The 14,176-nt window shown below is 44.4% G+C and overlaps 1 protein-coding gene across 1 annotated transcript; it reads left to right on the top strand.

Moving 5' to 3' along the window:
* Window positions 1-7,444: 7,444 nt before the first annotated feature.
* On the top strand, window positions 7,445-10,086 carry LYG2 (lysozyme g2). The gene is made up of 5 exons (XM_062601591.1): window positions 7,445-7,487; window positions 7,873-7,974; window positions 8,264-8,460; window positions 8,577-8,715; window positions 9,742-10,086. The coding sequence occupies exons 1-5, from the start codon at window positions 7,445-7,447 to the stop codon at window positions 9,873-9,875; spliced, it is 615 nt and encodes a 204-aa protein (XP_062457575.1). The 3' UTR covers window positions 9,876-10,086.
* Window positions 10,087-14,176: the final 4,090 nt, after the last annotated feature.

Below are 14,176 nucleotides of genomic sequence, written 5' to 3'. Positions count from 1 at the left end.
TGCTTTGTTTTTAAAGCAAATTGGGAAGTCCGGTCAAGCACTTAATATGAATGTTGTCACAAATGTAGGGAAGCATGGATTCCGTAAGAGAACTTTATCTGAAAGACAGAAACCAAAGGGAGATGCCACCACAGCAATGCAATGCAATGCTGAATAACTGCATTTGTGTTGCTATGTTACTTATTGAAAAAGTAAGCTGGGATTTCCTGGCCAAGAAACTGCTCCCAGGACTGTGTTTCTTTTGTGGTTAGGGCAGCAGGGCTTCACGCACACTCAGGACTGCTCCCCAACATACTAGGCACATCTTACGGATTTTTCTTCCTGACAAAATACAACCTCATGTTTTATCCAGGTCAAAAAGGGCAACATTGGTCCTCCATCAAATTCGGGATGTCACATGAGCATAAGAAAGTCTCTGTGGGTCAGACCACTGGGTGGTCTGTCACCCCAGAACTCTGCCTCCAGCAGCTTCAGCAGGAGATAGTACTTGGGGAGGATGCAAAGGCCTGGCTGCTTTCTGTAGTTGTTCTTCCGTGTCCACCTCCAGCATCCACAATTATTGCAATAGGGATGGTAGGAGTCATGTCCACCCTTTGTCTGGAGATGTTGTCAATGAATCTGTCCTGTCACTTTGGGAAAATTCTAGTAGTTTTGGCCTTCACAGCTTCCTAGTGGGGCAGAGTCTGGGATTTCCATCCACAGCATTGTCTTTTCCCATAATATTTTTATGGTATTACACCTTCATCCTTCACATATGGCATCACTCCACATCCTACTCTTTCATTCCTACAAAGCTAGCAGTGCTGCATCCCATCAATTATCCAACCTCTGCCAAGTCTCTGAGATGCCCATTATATCAGGATTGTCATTTTATGCCAGGCATTAAGGTTCTTCCATCTCATTTTTAAGTGTTTAGCATCAGCCCAGAAGCACCAGCTTTGCTTTTACTTCACTGCTTAATATTGCATGTGCCCATCATTTGTCCTGTTGTTCTAATTTATTTTTACTATTTATTGTGGTTGTGCTGTTTATTTCCCTCCTTCTTTTTCAAAGGTAAATTGAATATTAGCCATGTCCACCTTGAAGATCACGTCAATCCAAAACAGGTAGTCAGCTTTCCCCTGCTTCTACCTCTACAGTCATGTTAACTTTCAGTGCCACAGGCTGGCTCTGTCACGATTCAGGTGCAGCCCGTCCTTTCTGGATTAGTTCCTCTTGTCCCACCTCAAACATCCCTCTGTAAGTCATCATAGCCTTGCACTGAGGCCCGCAGTCCCTGCCTGCATCTCCTACTTCACCTGTGCCATAGGCAGTATTGCAGAGAATACCGGTGTGGAGATCCTGGACTCTGCTCCCCTGTCCAGCAGTGTGAACTCAGCGTCCATCGCACCCCTCCTGCTCTCCCGTATGTCATCAGTACCAACCTACCGACTTCCTCTGCATCCCCACCAAACCTACCCAGGCACCTTGTGAGTCTGCCCTGCTGGCCAGGTACCATACAGTGGATGGGAAAACAACTATCTACATGCCTAATAATTGAACCTTCTGCTGTCTCCACTTGCTTCTTCCTCTCCCCTCTGCTATAGGAGCACGGTCAGCACAAGAGGACACTGACACGAGGCACAGTCTCATCTGAGAGGCGGGATCCCTCCTTACAGCACTCCCCTGCGCCGGCTAGGGGCTCCCCGCTTGCCTCTGGGGCCCTCAGGTGCAACCCCAGGACATGGGAGCTGCCCCCAGTGTGGGAGCCCCCAGCACCCAGCGCCTCCCAGCCAGGGAGGCTGGCAGATACATTGCACTCTGTACCCTCATGCCCCTCATACACAGCTTCAATGAGCTTAATTGGGTTGGGGAGCTTCTGTCGGTCTAGCTGCTCCTTTGAAGGCACAACTAAGATCACTCGTTTCTTCCCTAGTCATTAGTACGCTAATTAGCGGTAGATGAGAAATGCTCAAGAGCACAAAAAACCCACACAGAAAGGAACAAGCTGACTCACGGCTCCCTGTGCCTTCACCCCTGCGAACTCCTCTGCCTGCAGCCCTCTGTTTTCCAAAAATACTTCCTATCAAAGAAATGGAAAAAAAAAATCTTATTAAAAGGCACTCAGGGAAAAAATACTTCTGCTGCTGGTCCCATTTCTATGCTTTAAATCAGATTTTATTTTATTAATTCACTGCCTATTCAGCCACAGCTCAGTTTATTACTTCCTCCCAGCCAGCACTGGTCCCAGAAGACCCCAGTAGCATCATTATTTGCTTGAACAGCTTCTGCCTAAAGTTGTTCTTATAAGGTAACAGATTCAGAGAAATTTCTACTCCTACATAGGACAGCTCCTGTTTCAATGCCTCACACATGGTCCAAATGGCAGCAAGAGCTACTACAGCCTTTACGACTAAAAGACTGTGATGCAGCTTAAAAGGGAGTATTTCTGCACTGACTGTAAAGGGATCACACAATATGGTATCTGTGATGTGGCTCAGAGCTAAGGATTTTTGATAAAGTTTAGCAAGTAATCATTGCTTGTGCCTAAAGTCCTCCTAAGGGTTTTATGGGCTTGTTTTTTGGGGGTGTGTTTTTTTTTTCAGTAGTAGTGAAAGCTGCTAATTAGTAATATTAAAGCTAATCTTCCTGTGTGCCTTCTGTAATGGCATGTGATGTTTAGGCTTTTCATTACAACTCTACTAAATGTAATCTCAAATTAACACCAGATTAACATTTTTAATTATAGAAGGCATGCTATATCATACACATATAGCTCCTGATATATATATAACTATATATAGAGTTATATATATATCTATATAACTATAACTGATAGAGTGTAAAAGATTAATAAGCAATTGGAAAATCATTGTATGATCAGAGGTAGGCAGCACTGATTTATGCAAAAGAAAATAATTTCTCCTAAATCTCCTAGGATTCCATTAATATTTTAGTAAAATTTCAGATAAGGAAAACTGGCTGTTGCTAGTATCTCCTGTCCTTCCACAGCCAGCATAAACTCAGCTCTAACAGTGTATGAACACAGTCATATATATGCTTGTGCCTGATCTAGATCAAATTCTCTGTGTCAGATGGTCTGGTACTGTATGTATATATGTATATATATATGTACATATATCCATGTTAATGGTCCCAGAAATACATTGCATCAAATCAGGAATGGGATTTGGATCCTTTAGAGATGTGTCAACAGCAGTCTCAAATTAAGAGATTGTTCTGGTCAAAAACTCCAGCAATAACACAAAGAAATAGAAGAATAATATTAAAAAAAATCTAATATTTTAACGCAACACTATCTTTTGGAGTAGAGCATGTGCAGAACTGGTCATGACAGCTCTTGAAGGATATTACACGTGCAGAGGAAGTTTAGCAAAGGTTGTTGGATCTGCTCAAGCATGTAGAGCAATGTGCTATGAAAAGAGCCTGAGAAGTTGAGCACTGCTCAATTTAGAGAACTAAGTAAAGCGTTGAGCATTAATGAAAGGGTGATTCATATTTTTCTGTGTTCCTTGGCACATACCAAAGAACATTCGCCAAAATGGAAAGGCAAGTGTCAAAGTAAAAAAAAAAAAGAAAAAGAAAAGGATATATTCTTGCATCGATGTGTAATTAGACTGTAAAATTCATTGATTCATTGATCTGGAAAGGTATCAGATCAAGGAATTCACAAAACTCAGCAATGGTTTGGGTAAGTGCACAGTTACAGAAATTAGGAATATAGAGAGCTCTCCTAATGATAAAAATCCTGGCAGTAATTTTTTTATATCTTTTTCTTAGAATTGGAGACAATCTCTAACAGCACACATCCGTATGTTCAGGGCAGCAAGAGGCATATAGGGGAGCAGATCACCCCAGAGATACTTGCCCTGAAGCATCTCATCGCTGGAGGCTTCTGTTTCTGGCTCCTGCCAGACCCAGGAGCAGCCGCCTTGCGGCAAAGGCAGCCTACGGTATCCTTGACTGCATGAGTCAGAGTGTTGCCGTCAGGCTGAGGGAAGTGATCCCTATGCCCATCTGGCGCTCGTGTCCAGTCTTGGGCTCCCCAGTTCAAAGAGGACACTGACGTGCTGGAGCGAGGCCAGCGGAGGCCACCAGGCTGGTCAGGGCTGGAGCACAGGATGTACGAGAAGAGGTTCAGGGACCCAGGTCTGCTCACTTGGAATAGAGACAGCTTCAGGGGGACCTTTTCAGCTGCTGCCATGGAGCTTATGGAGAAGAGGGAGTTACACTCTTCTTGGAGGTGCACAGCAAGAAGATGAGAGGCAATAGTCATGGGTTGCAACACGGAAAATTTGGATTTGATAAAAGAAAAGGAATTTTTTCACAAGTAAAAGTGAGTGGTTAAGCATTGTAACAGGCTGCACAGAGAGCACGGGGAATTTCCATCCTTGGAGACACTCAGAACACGACAGGACCAGGCCATGAGCAACCTGATCTAGCTTTGAAGTTGGCCCTGCTTTGAGCAGGAGGTTAGACTAAAGACCTCCAGAGGTCCTTTCCATCTGAAGTTATTCTGTAATTCTGTGATTCTGTGAACATGCAGCCAGAGGGAAGAATGGAAGATGTAAATGTGCTCTTCACAGCAAGCCCAGTGAGAGACGATGAAAGAGTTATTCACTATGCTGCAGCTTGCCCCATGGAGGAGTTCCCCACGTTGGCTCTGGACAAGGAAGCAGGAGCACACTGGCATGACTTAAAGGTCAGTTGTCAAGGGCCAGGGAAGAGCGAGTCAGTGAAAACAGAGGGAAGCCAACACCCTAAGGAGTTATGGACCTGGACTAAAACAGCAGCTCTAACATATGAATTGGCATTTTGGCATCCGTAGCCCTTTTCCTCAATAAAGCCGAGCTTTGTTCTTAGAGTTAAATAAGCAATATTTTAAGAAGGCTTTTTTGGGTCACTGCATTCTCCTGACTACAGGCTACCAAAGAGAATAAATTCAAGTAGCAAAGCAGACCAGACCAGCTGGGTAAGTGCTGTTGATACACAGGTACCATAGTCCCACTGCAGGAGCATGAGAACTGCAGGAGAAGTGAAATCATGAGGCCTGAAGGGGAGTCCTTACAGAAAACAGAAAGAAGATGCAGAAGTTCAGCTAATCCTGTAACCACAGCAACCAATCAATCTCTGACTCGGTATATTTGCCCTGTTCTCTCCAAATGAAAAAGGGTAGAAACTCATGTTGCTCTATTCTTCCTCTTCCTTGAGCTTCCCAAGAGACATGTTAAAATAACAACCTGCTTGGGTGAATATGCCAGAGCCACTAAGCACTTCTCTGCCTAGTTATTGTTTGAGCGATAAAGGTAAATCTGGGGGATCAACATGCAAATCACCAAATGACCCCCAGCATCATGCAGTGGCTCCACATCATGGAAAAGTTGTCAGAAGTGAAGTGATACCCAGGCTGCACATGTTGTCGAAGGGGATGGGGGCTCATGAAGGACCACTGCCACAGAATACAGTTGGGGCCTTTCTGTCTGACACCAGCTGCAGTCAGCCCCACGGAAAAGGTAGGACTTGGGTCTCCAGCCCATGAAGTCCTCATGCACTTGGCTTTCTGCCGTCTACGCCCTCTTTGGGGCATGGCTGCAGCCTCCAGAGAGAAAGACCAGAATCTCCCACTCACAGCAGTGAATGGCAGTGCTTTGCCCTGTAGTATTTTGGGTGGTGGGGTGAGACCAGCCCCCCCAGCTGCCTGTACACTGGCTGCAGCACGACAACTTTGGCCAACATGCTTCAGGCTGACTCTGCATATCCAGGCCCTGATGCATCCCTTTTTCTTCCTCCTCACGTTGTGGCTCCCCAAAGCCGGCTCCGGGCATGAGTTGGGGTAGAAGAAAAGGGAGAACACTAGGCAAAGGTTTCAGACTGCTGGAAATGGCAGGCAGTGGCAGAAGAGCGTTTGGAAATGCTGTGTGTGGGAAATGGAGGGTGGGAGAGGTCTCTCCGGCACAGGCAAAAAGCTTGCTCTGCAAAAGCAAGGAATTGTGCAACCATCTGATTTAAGCAACCGTAGTCAAATAAGCTTTTATTAGCGTGACGCTGAGGTCCTGGGCACTTGGAGAGGAGCTGGGTGTTACGGAAAACTAACCAAAGCAGCAGAACGGCGGTGCTCAAAAACCATGTGAACAGAGCGTGGTGCAGTGGGGGCACCCTCCAGCCCGGAGGAGATGGCCAGGAGAGAGCTGGCCCCGTGCAGTGCAGCTGCAGGTCCATCCGTGCTTAGCACACTGCCTAAAGGTCGGTCATATAGCTAAGGGTCATGTAGCTAAGGGTTGGTCCCGGCCCTCTTTTATTTAGCAGACACAGCCCAGGGTGCCGGAACAAGACCTGGAGAAACATCCGCAGGAAAGCTGGATAACTTGTCTTTAGTTTTGGCATCATCGCAGTTCCTTCCAGGAACAGGTTTTGAAACATAATGAAAATGTGGGTACAGAGACGCCCAGAGAAAAATAGTTTTTTTTGGGGGGGGGGGTTTGAAATCTGGGAAATGCCACTCCTGAGAACATACTTGTCACCATGCCAATGTCTATAATAGCCCAGGCTTTGTTTACATTAGAAAACTTACTGCTAACTAAAGTGGTCACAAAACCACAGCCCAGCACATTTCATCAGTGTCAGATTAACGCAAAAAGGGAGGTACTTCGCCATATATATTAAACTTCTCGAAGCCTCGGTCCTGTGGCAGAGGCTGCACTGAGGGCAAGGAGGTAAGATACCATTCAGGGCAGGAGCTCAGCAATGCCATCTCCTTGGTGGCCCAGAGGCAACAGGCTTTGCTCCAAGAGGTTTCTGCTTGAATAAGGATGCCAAGGTTTGTCCCATAGTCCTGGATTCAGCTCACCTAAATGCCTGGTTCTCATGTATTTATGAGCAGTTTTCCCTTCCTTAACAGCTAGAGAGGAGAAATAGCTGCTCCCAGGGCACAATTCATCCTAAAGTAGATATCCAGGATAAATTAGACAAAGTGCTTCCTGAAAGTGCCTATTTCTCTCTATTGAGTATGAAGAAAGTCTTCAGAGGACTCAGGCAAAGTTGTCTGCATGCAGAAATCATGGTTTGTATAAAGGATATGGGCACAGGAGAGGTGTTTATAGTGAGAGTGCCACAGCAAAGAGCACTGAAGGTTATGAATTTTATTTTTCCTGAATCAAATATTGAATGTGAAGGAAGTTACCAAGACATCCTATATGAAGCAGGTTCTAAATATCAGCAAATGTGGATGGCCACAACTGCCTTGTGAATGGTTGTGGTCTGCTTCGTGTCAGAAGAAGATCTGTATACATCTCACTTTGCATATCCAGCAAAGAGAAATAGCCCATCATTCAGGCAAGGTTTCTTTGTGTTTGTTCTGCATGTAGTGAAATATATTTATGTCTTCATCTTTGCCAGTGCTGATTGATTTTCAGACTGTTCTGCACGCTCGGGAAGAACTGTCCCCATGCGTCTGATGCTGGTGCTGCTGGGCCTCGCTGCCCTCCTGGGTAAGTCTGGCATCTCCCCCTGCTTCGCCAAGCCCCTAAGCCAAAGCAGCTTCCCCAAACCAGGAAGCAGAAGAGATGAACCCATCTTCTCACTGCTCCTGCTCCAAAGTCTAGCCCGCATGCTGAAGGAGAGGGTTGCTTCAACATCAAACCGGTTGTCACTAAATTATATCCCACAGCAGAGCCCTCCCGCGAGTCCTGCCGGGGCGGGCGTCCCGGCGCTCACGAGGAGGGACGGCGGTGGCCCCTCAGGGCTCCCCATGCCTGCGCCCCACAGCCTGCCCTGCCCACCCACTGCTGCGCGCCCGGGCTGCAGCCTCCTCTGGGCTTTCCTTGCAGTCACAAAGCTTTTAACTGCTTCGATCCTTCCGTTTAACTTTCTCAGGTACCTCTCAGAGCCGGACTAACTGCTACGGTGATGTAAGCAGAACTGACACCACTGGGGCTTCGTGTAAAACAGCAAAACCAGAGAAATTAAACTACTGTGGTGAGTGTCACTCTTCTGTCTCAGGGCTCCACTTTGCAGCAAGCACAGTAATCCAAAGTGCTTTTATATTTTCAAAACGCTGAACACCCACTGCTGCATGATCCTTTGGAACATCCCTATAGACCATCATCTATTTCCTTCAGACGCAAAGCAAAAGAAAATTTTGATGTAATTCTGTCCATATTGCAATAATTACCCTGGGGCTGATTTTTGACTGAGAGAGGTGACAGACAATTCTGAGCCTTGAAAATTATTAAGAGAACCTCTTTACGTTTTATTTGAATTACAGGAGTTGCAGCTTCCAGAAAGATTGCCGAACGGGACCTACGAAGTATGGATAGATATAAAACTCTCATTAAGAAAGTTGGCCAAAAACTGTGTGTCGAGCCAGCTGTGATTGCTGGCATTATCTCTCGAGAGTCTCATGCTGGCAAAGCTCTGAAGAACGGCTGGGGTGACAATGGAAATGGATTTGGTTTAATGCAGGTATTTGCTGCTATTCCCGTAAAACCTAATAAACAAATATCATATAAAGAAGAGCAAACCTCCTAAATATATCATCCATTACCGCAGGGAAATGACATTTTGCTTGACATTTTTAGGTTGACAGAAGATCACATAAACCTGTGGGAGAATGGAATGGAGAAAGACATCTTATACAGGGCACAGAAATACTAATCTCAATGATAAAGGCAATGCAGAGAAAGTTCCCACGCTGGACAAAGGAACAACAGCTGAAAGGTAATGTACAGACTATAGATTTTGTTCAGGAGAAAAGAAAAACTTAGGATAAGAACATACTGAATAATTGCCTGTGTTCCTTAATAACTACATTTCTGATAGACTCGCACTTAGCTTTTCGCTAGTGGTGAAGTTTGTCTGCTTTTTTGTTTCACAGGCAAAAAGACAAGCTTCATCTATTCTGTCTTGTTTCTGCCTTTCTTTAGTTTGGTATTCTATCTGAATTTTCAACACTGTGCAGCAAATATTTATATACTTGAAATCTGCTTTATATTATAGTTGAACTTTCCTTATCTGACAATGAGAAAACTGCAACCATTCAAGCTAATAGTTCTCTAGCTTACTTGAATGGAGCCAGCAGTTTACTCCATATGGCACAAGAGACAGAGATGAGGGGTTTGCAAAATGAACGGGCTTCCAGGGAACTGCAAAACTCTGCTGTGCAGTGTGGAAAATCTATGTGCTTCTTAGCAGGTTCAACCTTGCAGCTAGCATCACCCCGCTGGACTGCTGGGGGTGTCAGTGCGAGCTTGTTTTGCAACCAGCTCAGGTATCTCTCCCTTTCAACGCAGCATATGGGGTAGCATAGACAGGAGCAGCTATAAGACAAAGCACACGCAATGTATGATTATGTTTTAATTCTCTTTTAAGAGCAGTAATTTTAAAGAATTGACAAAAAGTTACAAGGATGTTGGCTCTTACATAGTATTATGAATAAGCCTGGTGCAAATGAAAGGGTCGTGCCAGGCCAGGTAAATGGTGCGAGTTCATCAAGCTGCTAACATATGTGAAAAAAAAAACAGTACCATTCTGACGTTTTCGTGGATTCAGGAATAAACATAAGTTGTTTGCAGAGTCTCAGTTAAGTCAGGAAGGCTCTGATAATGACACCTTCCCCCCCCTCCCCCTTCAAAAGTCCCGGTAAGCAAAAACGTTCAAAATGAGTAAATGCAGGATACATCAGGCTGGAATTTTCACTGATTTTTTTTTTCAGTCCGTATGATTCCTTTTGCTGTTTCATTTCAGGTGGGATTTCTGCCTACAATGCTGGTCCTGGGAACGTCCGAACCTATGAAAGAATGGATATTGGCACTACTCATGATGACTATGCCAACGATGTGGTTGCACGAGCCCAGTATTATAAGCAACATGGATACTAGACTTGGGAATCTTCTTTACAGAGTAACTTCTTTACCATTACTTGCATGACACCCATGAGGGAGATAAAACACAAAGGAGGAAGATCTATCCTGCAAATCTATACTGATGCAAATTTACAGGAATGATTTACTTGAATAAGAACTTGCAGACTAAAACCCCAAATTTTTAAAACGATATTCAGTAAAACACTGGTCATGTAGTTCCTTTAAAAACAATATGCTTTGGATTTTATAAAAGGAATATTATCAGAATGTTAATAATATTTTGTACTGTCTCTCTATTTCTCTGAGTTATGAGTACTATTTTGTTATGCTATTGATAATTTGCTACCTTCTAAATCTTAAAATACATTTATGTCAAAATCTGTCATTCTCTTAAGAAATCAAAATGAAAAAAATAGTTCTTTGGGGGTTAGCTTAATGATTTATTTTTCAAAACTGCTGGATATCTACACTATATTATTAGGTAGTCATTTTTTCTGAATTTTAATTTTTCATATAAATGCATAGAATAGAGATGGATGTTCTCAGTTGGATAGAAATAAGCAAACAGAATTTGAATAAAAGTGTTCTTAGCAAATGAAGCAGGACTCCAATGTACTCACATTTTCATGTGTGTTGGTGAAGTCTAAATAAGGACAATGTTAGTTTTAGGTAGATAAAGAAACTAGAAAGGAACAGGAAGAAATACATGCTTGTGCTTCATAAAATTCTTTCCTTTTTCCCTCTGTTGTCAAAGTCTTTACACTCCTGCCATGTAAAAGAGTGACATTCAGTAAAACATCAGTCTTTGGCATATTTACTGCTCCTATTACTTCTAGACCTGCGATTGACCTCTCTTTTGGGCAGGGGTGGGAGGTAGAAAGGCAAGGAACGGAGAGGGGTAGATGCCGATTGAAAATCCATCATTTTTCAGGGCCAAAGGAAAGGTTGGCTTTGGTCTGCCAGCAAGCAGTGCAAGCTGTACCTTTTCCACTGGTATCAACTTGTATGTGGGGAGAATATCCTTTTTCTTGATGTGCAGTCCTTCGAGGAGTGTAAATAACTGTATGTCAAAATAACTAGACGAATCACTGGCTGCAAGTCTTAAACAAGTATGAAAATGCAATCCAAAGCCATTAGCAGTGCACCAAGTTATGGTTCACATCCTCCTAGGAGCGATTAGAGACCATGTTCCAAACATCCAGCACAGATTTACACAGGGTAAGTAGTGCCTGGCCAACCTGTTTGTCTTCTGTGATGAGAAGACTGACTTTATGGAAGAGAGGGAGCAGCAGATGTTGTATACTTTGACCTATACTCTGACCCAGCCTCTCATAGTATCTTTATGGCCAGATTGGTCAGGTATGAACTGGAGAGGCAGACAGTAAAGTGGGTATAAAATTGGCTGGACTGACAGGCTCAGAGAACCATTATAAAGTCCAGCTGGTGACCAGTTACTAGTGGCATCTCTCAGAGATTGATACTGGAGCCGGTCCTGTTTAGTGTCTTCATGAACACCTTGGGCGAGGGACAGAGAGCGCTCCCAGCAAGTCCACAGATGATGGGGTTTTGGGGGACATGCAACACCCTGGAGGCAGGACTGCTGTTCAGAGGGATCTGGACAGGCTTGAGAAATGGGTTGACAGTAACTGAACTTCCAAATAGTGAAGGTCAGCTAAGACAAACACAAAGTCTTGTACCTGGGACAAAATAATCCCATGTCCCAGTAGAGGTTGGGGGGACAGCCTAGAAAGTAGCTCTGCTGAAAGCGACCCAGGGGTCCAGCTGGACAACAGGACCCAGCAATGTGCCTTAGATGAAGGCTAAGAGCATCCTGGACTGCATCAGGAATAGCATAGTCAGCAAGTTGAGGGAAGTGATCTTTTTGCTTTCTTTGGTGCTTGTAAGACTGAATCTGGAGCACAGTTTGGGCTCCCTGATACAAGAAGGACATGGACATGCTGGAGCAAGTCCAAGGGTGGCCGTGAGACTGGTTGGGGGCTGGAGCACAGGACATAGGAGGAGAGGCTGAGGGCCTGGGTCCGTTCAACGTGGAGACAAAGTGGCTTTGGGGTGTGGATAGAGAAGGAGTAGGTACACACACACAAACGTAGAAATACAGGTAGTCTCCAATTTTTGGCTTTCTTTTTAAGCAGCAATGTATATAATGTACTTAGATTTTGCTCATCATAAGGAGATGGACCTTTGCTGTACTTACATGGGGTCATGATCAATACTTCTGAGATACTTGAGAATTTATCTAAAGTCTTGACTCAGTTTTGCAAGACCTAAAGCTTGCAAAAATGAATTTATTGCAAAAGATGCTGAAATGGTGCAATTTATGTAAGATTCCTGGATTGGTCCTGTTTGTAGTCTTCTGTGGGTCTCCATGTCTGCCGATATGAGAAGTAGAACTTCTGCAAAAAGTTCTGAGGAGGTTAAAAACAAAACCAGTAAAAAAACCTTTGCAGTGTATATTTCAACTTGTTCCCTCTCACAGCAATAGCCACTGCTTTCCTTCTTTCTGTGCTCTGTTGGATTGACAAAATAGGACTCTATGTATGTCTTTTGGATTGCTTAAGTGCTAAGCTATAAAATGGAGCTTTGCTACCTTGGTGTCATAAGTAAATTTCTTAAAGACGAACCCTTACTAGAGGAAATAAATAATTGCCAAAGTGAAAGATGAGATTCATGTATCATGAATAGCACAGTTTACTGATGAAGCTATACTACCTAGAAATTACATGGGAAAAAGAAAAGCAGTTCCACTTGGTCCTGGCCAATTTAATTCCATATCCAGTACTGAGAGGCCTAGGATTTTGCTATGTGTACTTTTAAAACAGGAGTGCAAGGGTAACCCGCTCAGAATATTTAGGAAGCACGATTAGGCTTCTGTGTCTGTGTGAGATACAGAAAGGGCCTAAAAGCACGTTTTACACTGCCTTATCATTGTTTTGTATCAGAATGGTCCTCTCTGACCTCCTTTACCTTTCAGGTCTCTCTCTTTTGCTGAGAGAATCTCTATTAAATTTGTTTCAAAACTCTGAAATACTGGCTTACTGGAGTGGAAAAGAGGCTTGCCTTTTAAAAGGAGGAATTCCTTAATTCAGAATGCTACTAGCTACTGAAGGTAAAGAAGAGCTAACAGTCATATTGATCACCACAGCCTCCACTCACTATTTAAACATTTCCAGGCAGAGTTGCTCAATTTTTACTCTCTGATTCAGGGAGAATCACCATTTCACTGTTTCTCTGGTACATCAAAAGCTCGGCGAAGCTGGAGAGGACATGCACTTCTGACAAAAACACAAGCAAATGGAAACCCAGCGGAAAGTCGAGCCCCAGCTCTAGGGTTAAAAAACAGCTAAACGCAGAGCAGTTTAAAAATAGCCCAATCCTTGCTCATCTTTGCAGCACAATGCTAAAAACAGTGTGTTATTCATTGCTGCTGCTTCCTCTGCTTTGACTTTAATTGAAAATACTTCAGCAGCTGTGTGATATAGCATTAACTTTCTTTCCAATGGGAAACAGGGCCAGGCCTTGGCACGGGCATGCTTTGATTGACGCTTCTGCAGATGAGCCTACACTCGCTCCCACGCTGAGAAGCTAATCTCCAAATTCCTGCCAATTAATACCAAATCTGCTTCTGGAAAATGTCAGCACCTGGCTCCATGGTTGTTATCTCAGTACTTGCATCAGACATTTGCAGCTTATAAGCAAGTCTCTGCCTGACAGATCTCTCACTCCTGGAAACCACACTTACCTGATTCAGCTTCTTCCCCCTTCTTCCCACTCTTTCTTTCAGTTTTTTCCACTCTTGATGATGATCAGCAAGACAAGCGAGTCCTCTGATAGGTGCGTGTTCCCATTACCTTCGAGCGATGCCCACAGTAACACCTGTGCCAGCCCTCGCCTTTCGCGCGCTTGCCCAGAGCAAGCGGCCCAAAGGCACCAGCGGCGATGGAAGGAGCATCGGTCTGCATGGTGGAGCACCAGAGGGCTGGCAGGAGCTAACGGCCCTCACTTCCCGGGCTCGGTGTGAAGGCAACACAAGAGACTGAGTCTCAGGAAGCATCTGTACATCACTTTCACTGCAGGACCACATCCTGACTGGTTTTCCATAACGTTCCTGAAAGACGAAGGGAAGAAAAAGGAAGACGAGATTTATCTAACATTGGAGGCTGCCGAACATCTCGTCTGACAGCAAGTAAATGGGGAATTTAGAACGTAAACTGTTATGTGGGCGCTTTCAAGTCCGCCCAAAGCCAACGCCTGCTCCATTCAGACACAGCGGCAGCGTAGCTTGGGGATCACCTCCT

Source organism: Rhea pennata, chromosome 1 (assembly GCF_028389875.1).
Source record: "Rhea pennata isolate bPtePen1 chromosome 1, bPtePen1.pri, whole genome shotgun sequence".
Classification (NCBI taxonomy): domain Eukaryota; kingdom Metazoa; phylum Chordata; class Aves; order Rheiformes; family Rheidae; genus Rhea; species Rhea pennata.
Note: the sequence above shows the minus strand (reverse complement) of the source record. Positions and strands in the feature narration are given on the sequence as shown.

Bases quoted from the DNA above. Each gene is read 5' to 3' on its own strand.
- LYG2 (XM_062601591.1), top strand. From the start codon at position 7,445: ATGCGTCTGATGCTGGTGCTGCTGGGCCTCGCTGCCCTCCTGG. The intron at 8,461-8,576 runs GTATTTGCTGCT...TGACATTTTTAG, and splicing joins ATGGATTTGGTTTAATGCAG to GTTGACAGAAGATCACATAA. The intron at 8,716-9,741 runs GTAATGTACAGA...GTTTCATTTCAG, and splicing joins AAAGGAACAACAGCTGAAAG to GTGGGATTTCTGCCTACAAT.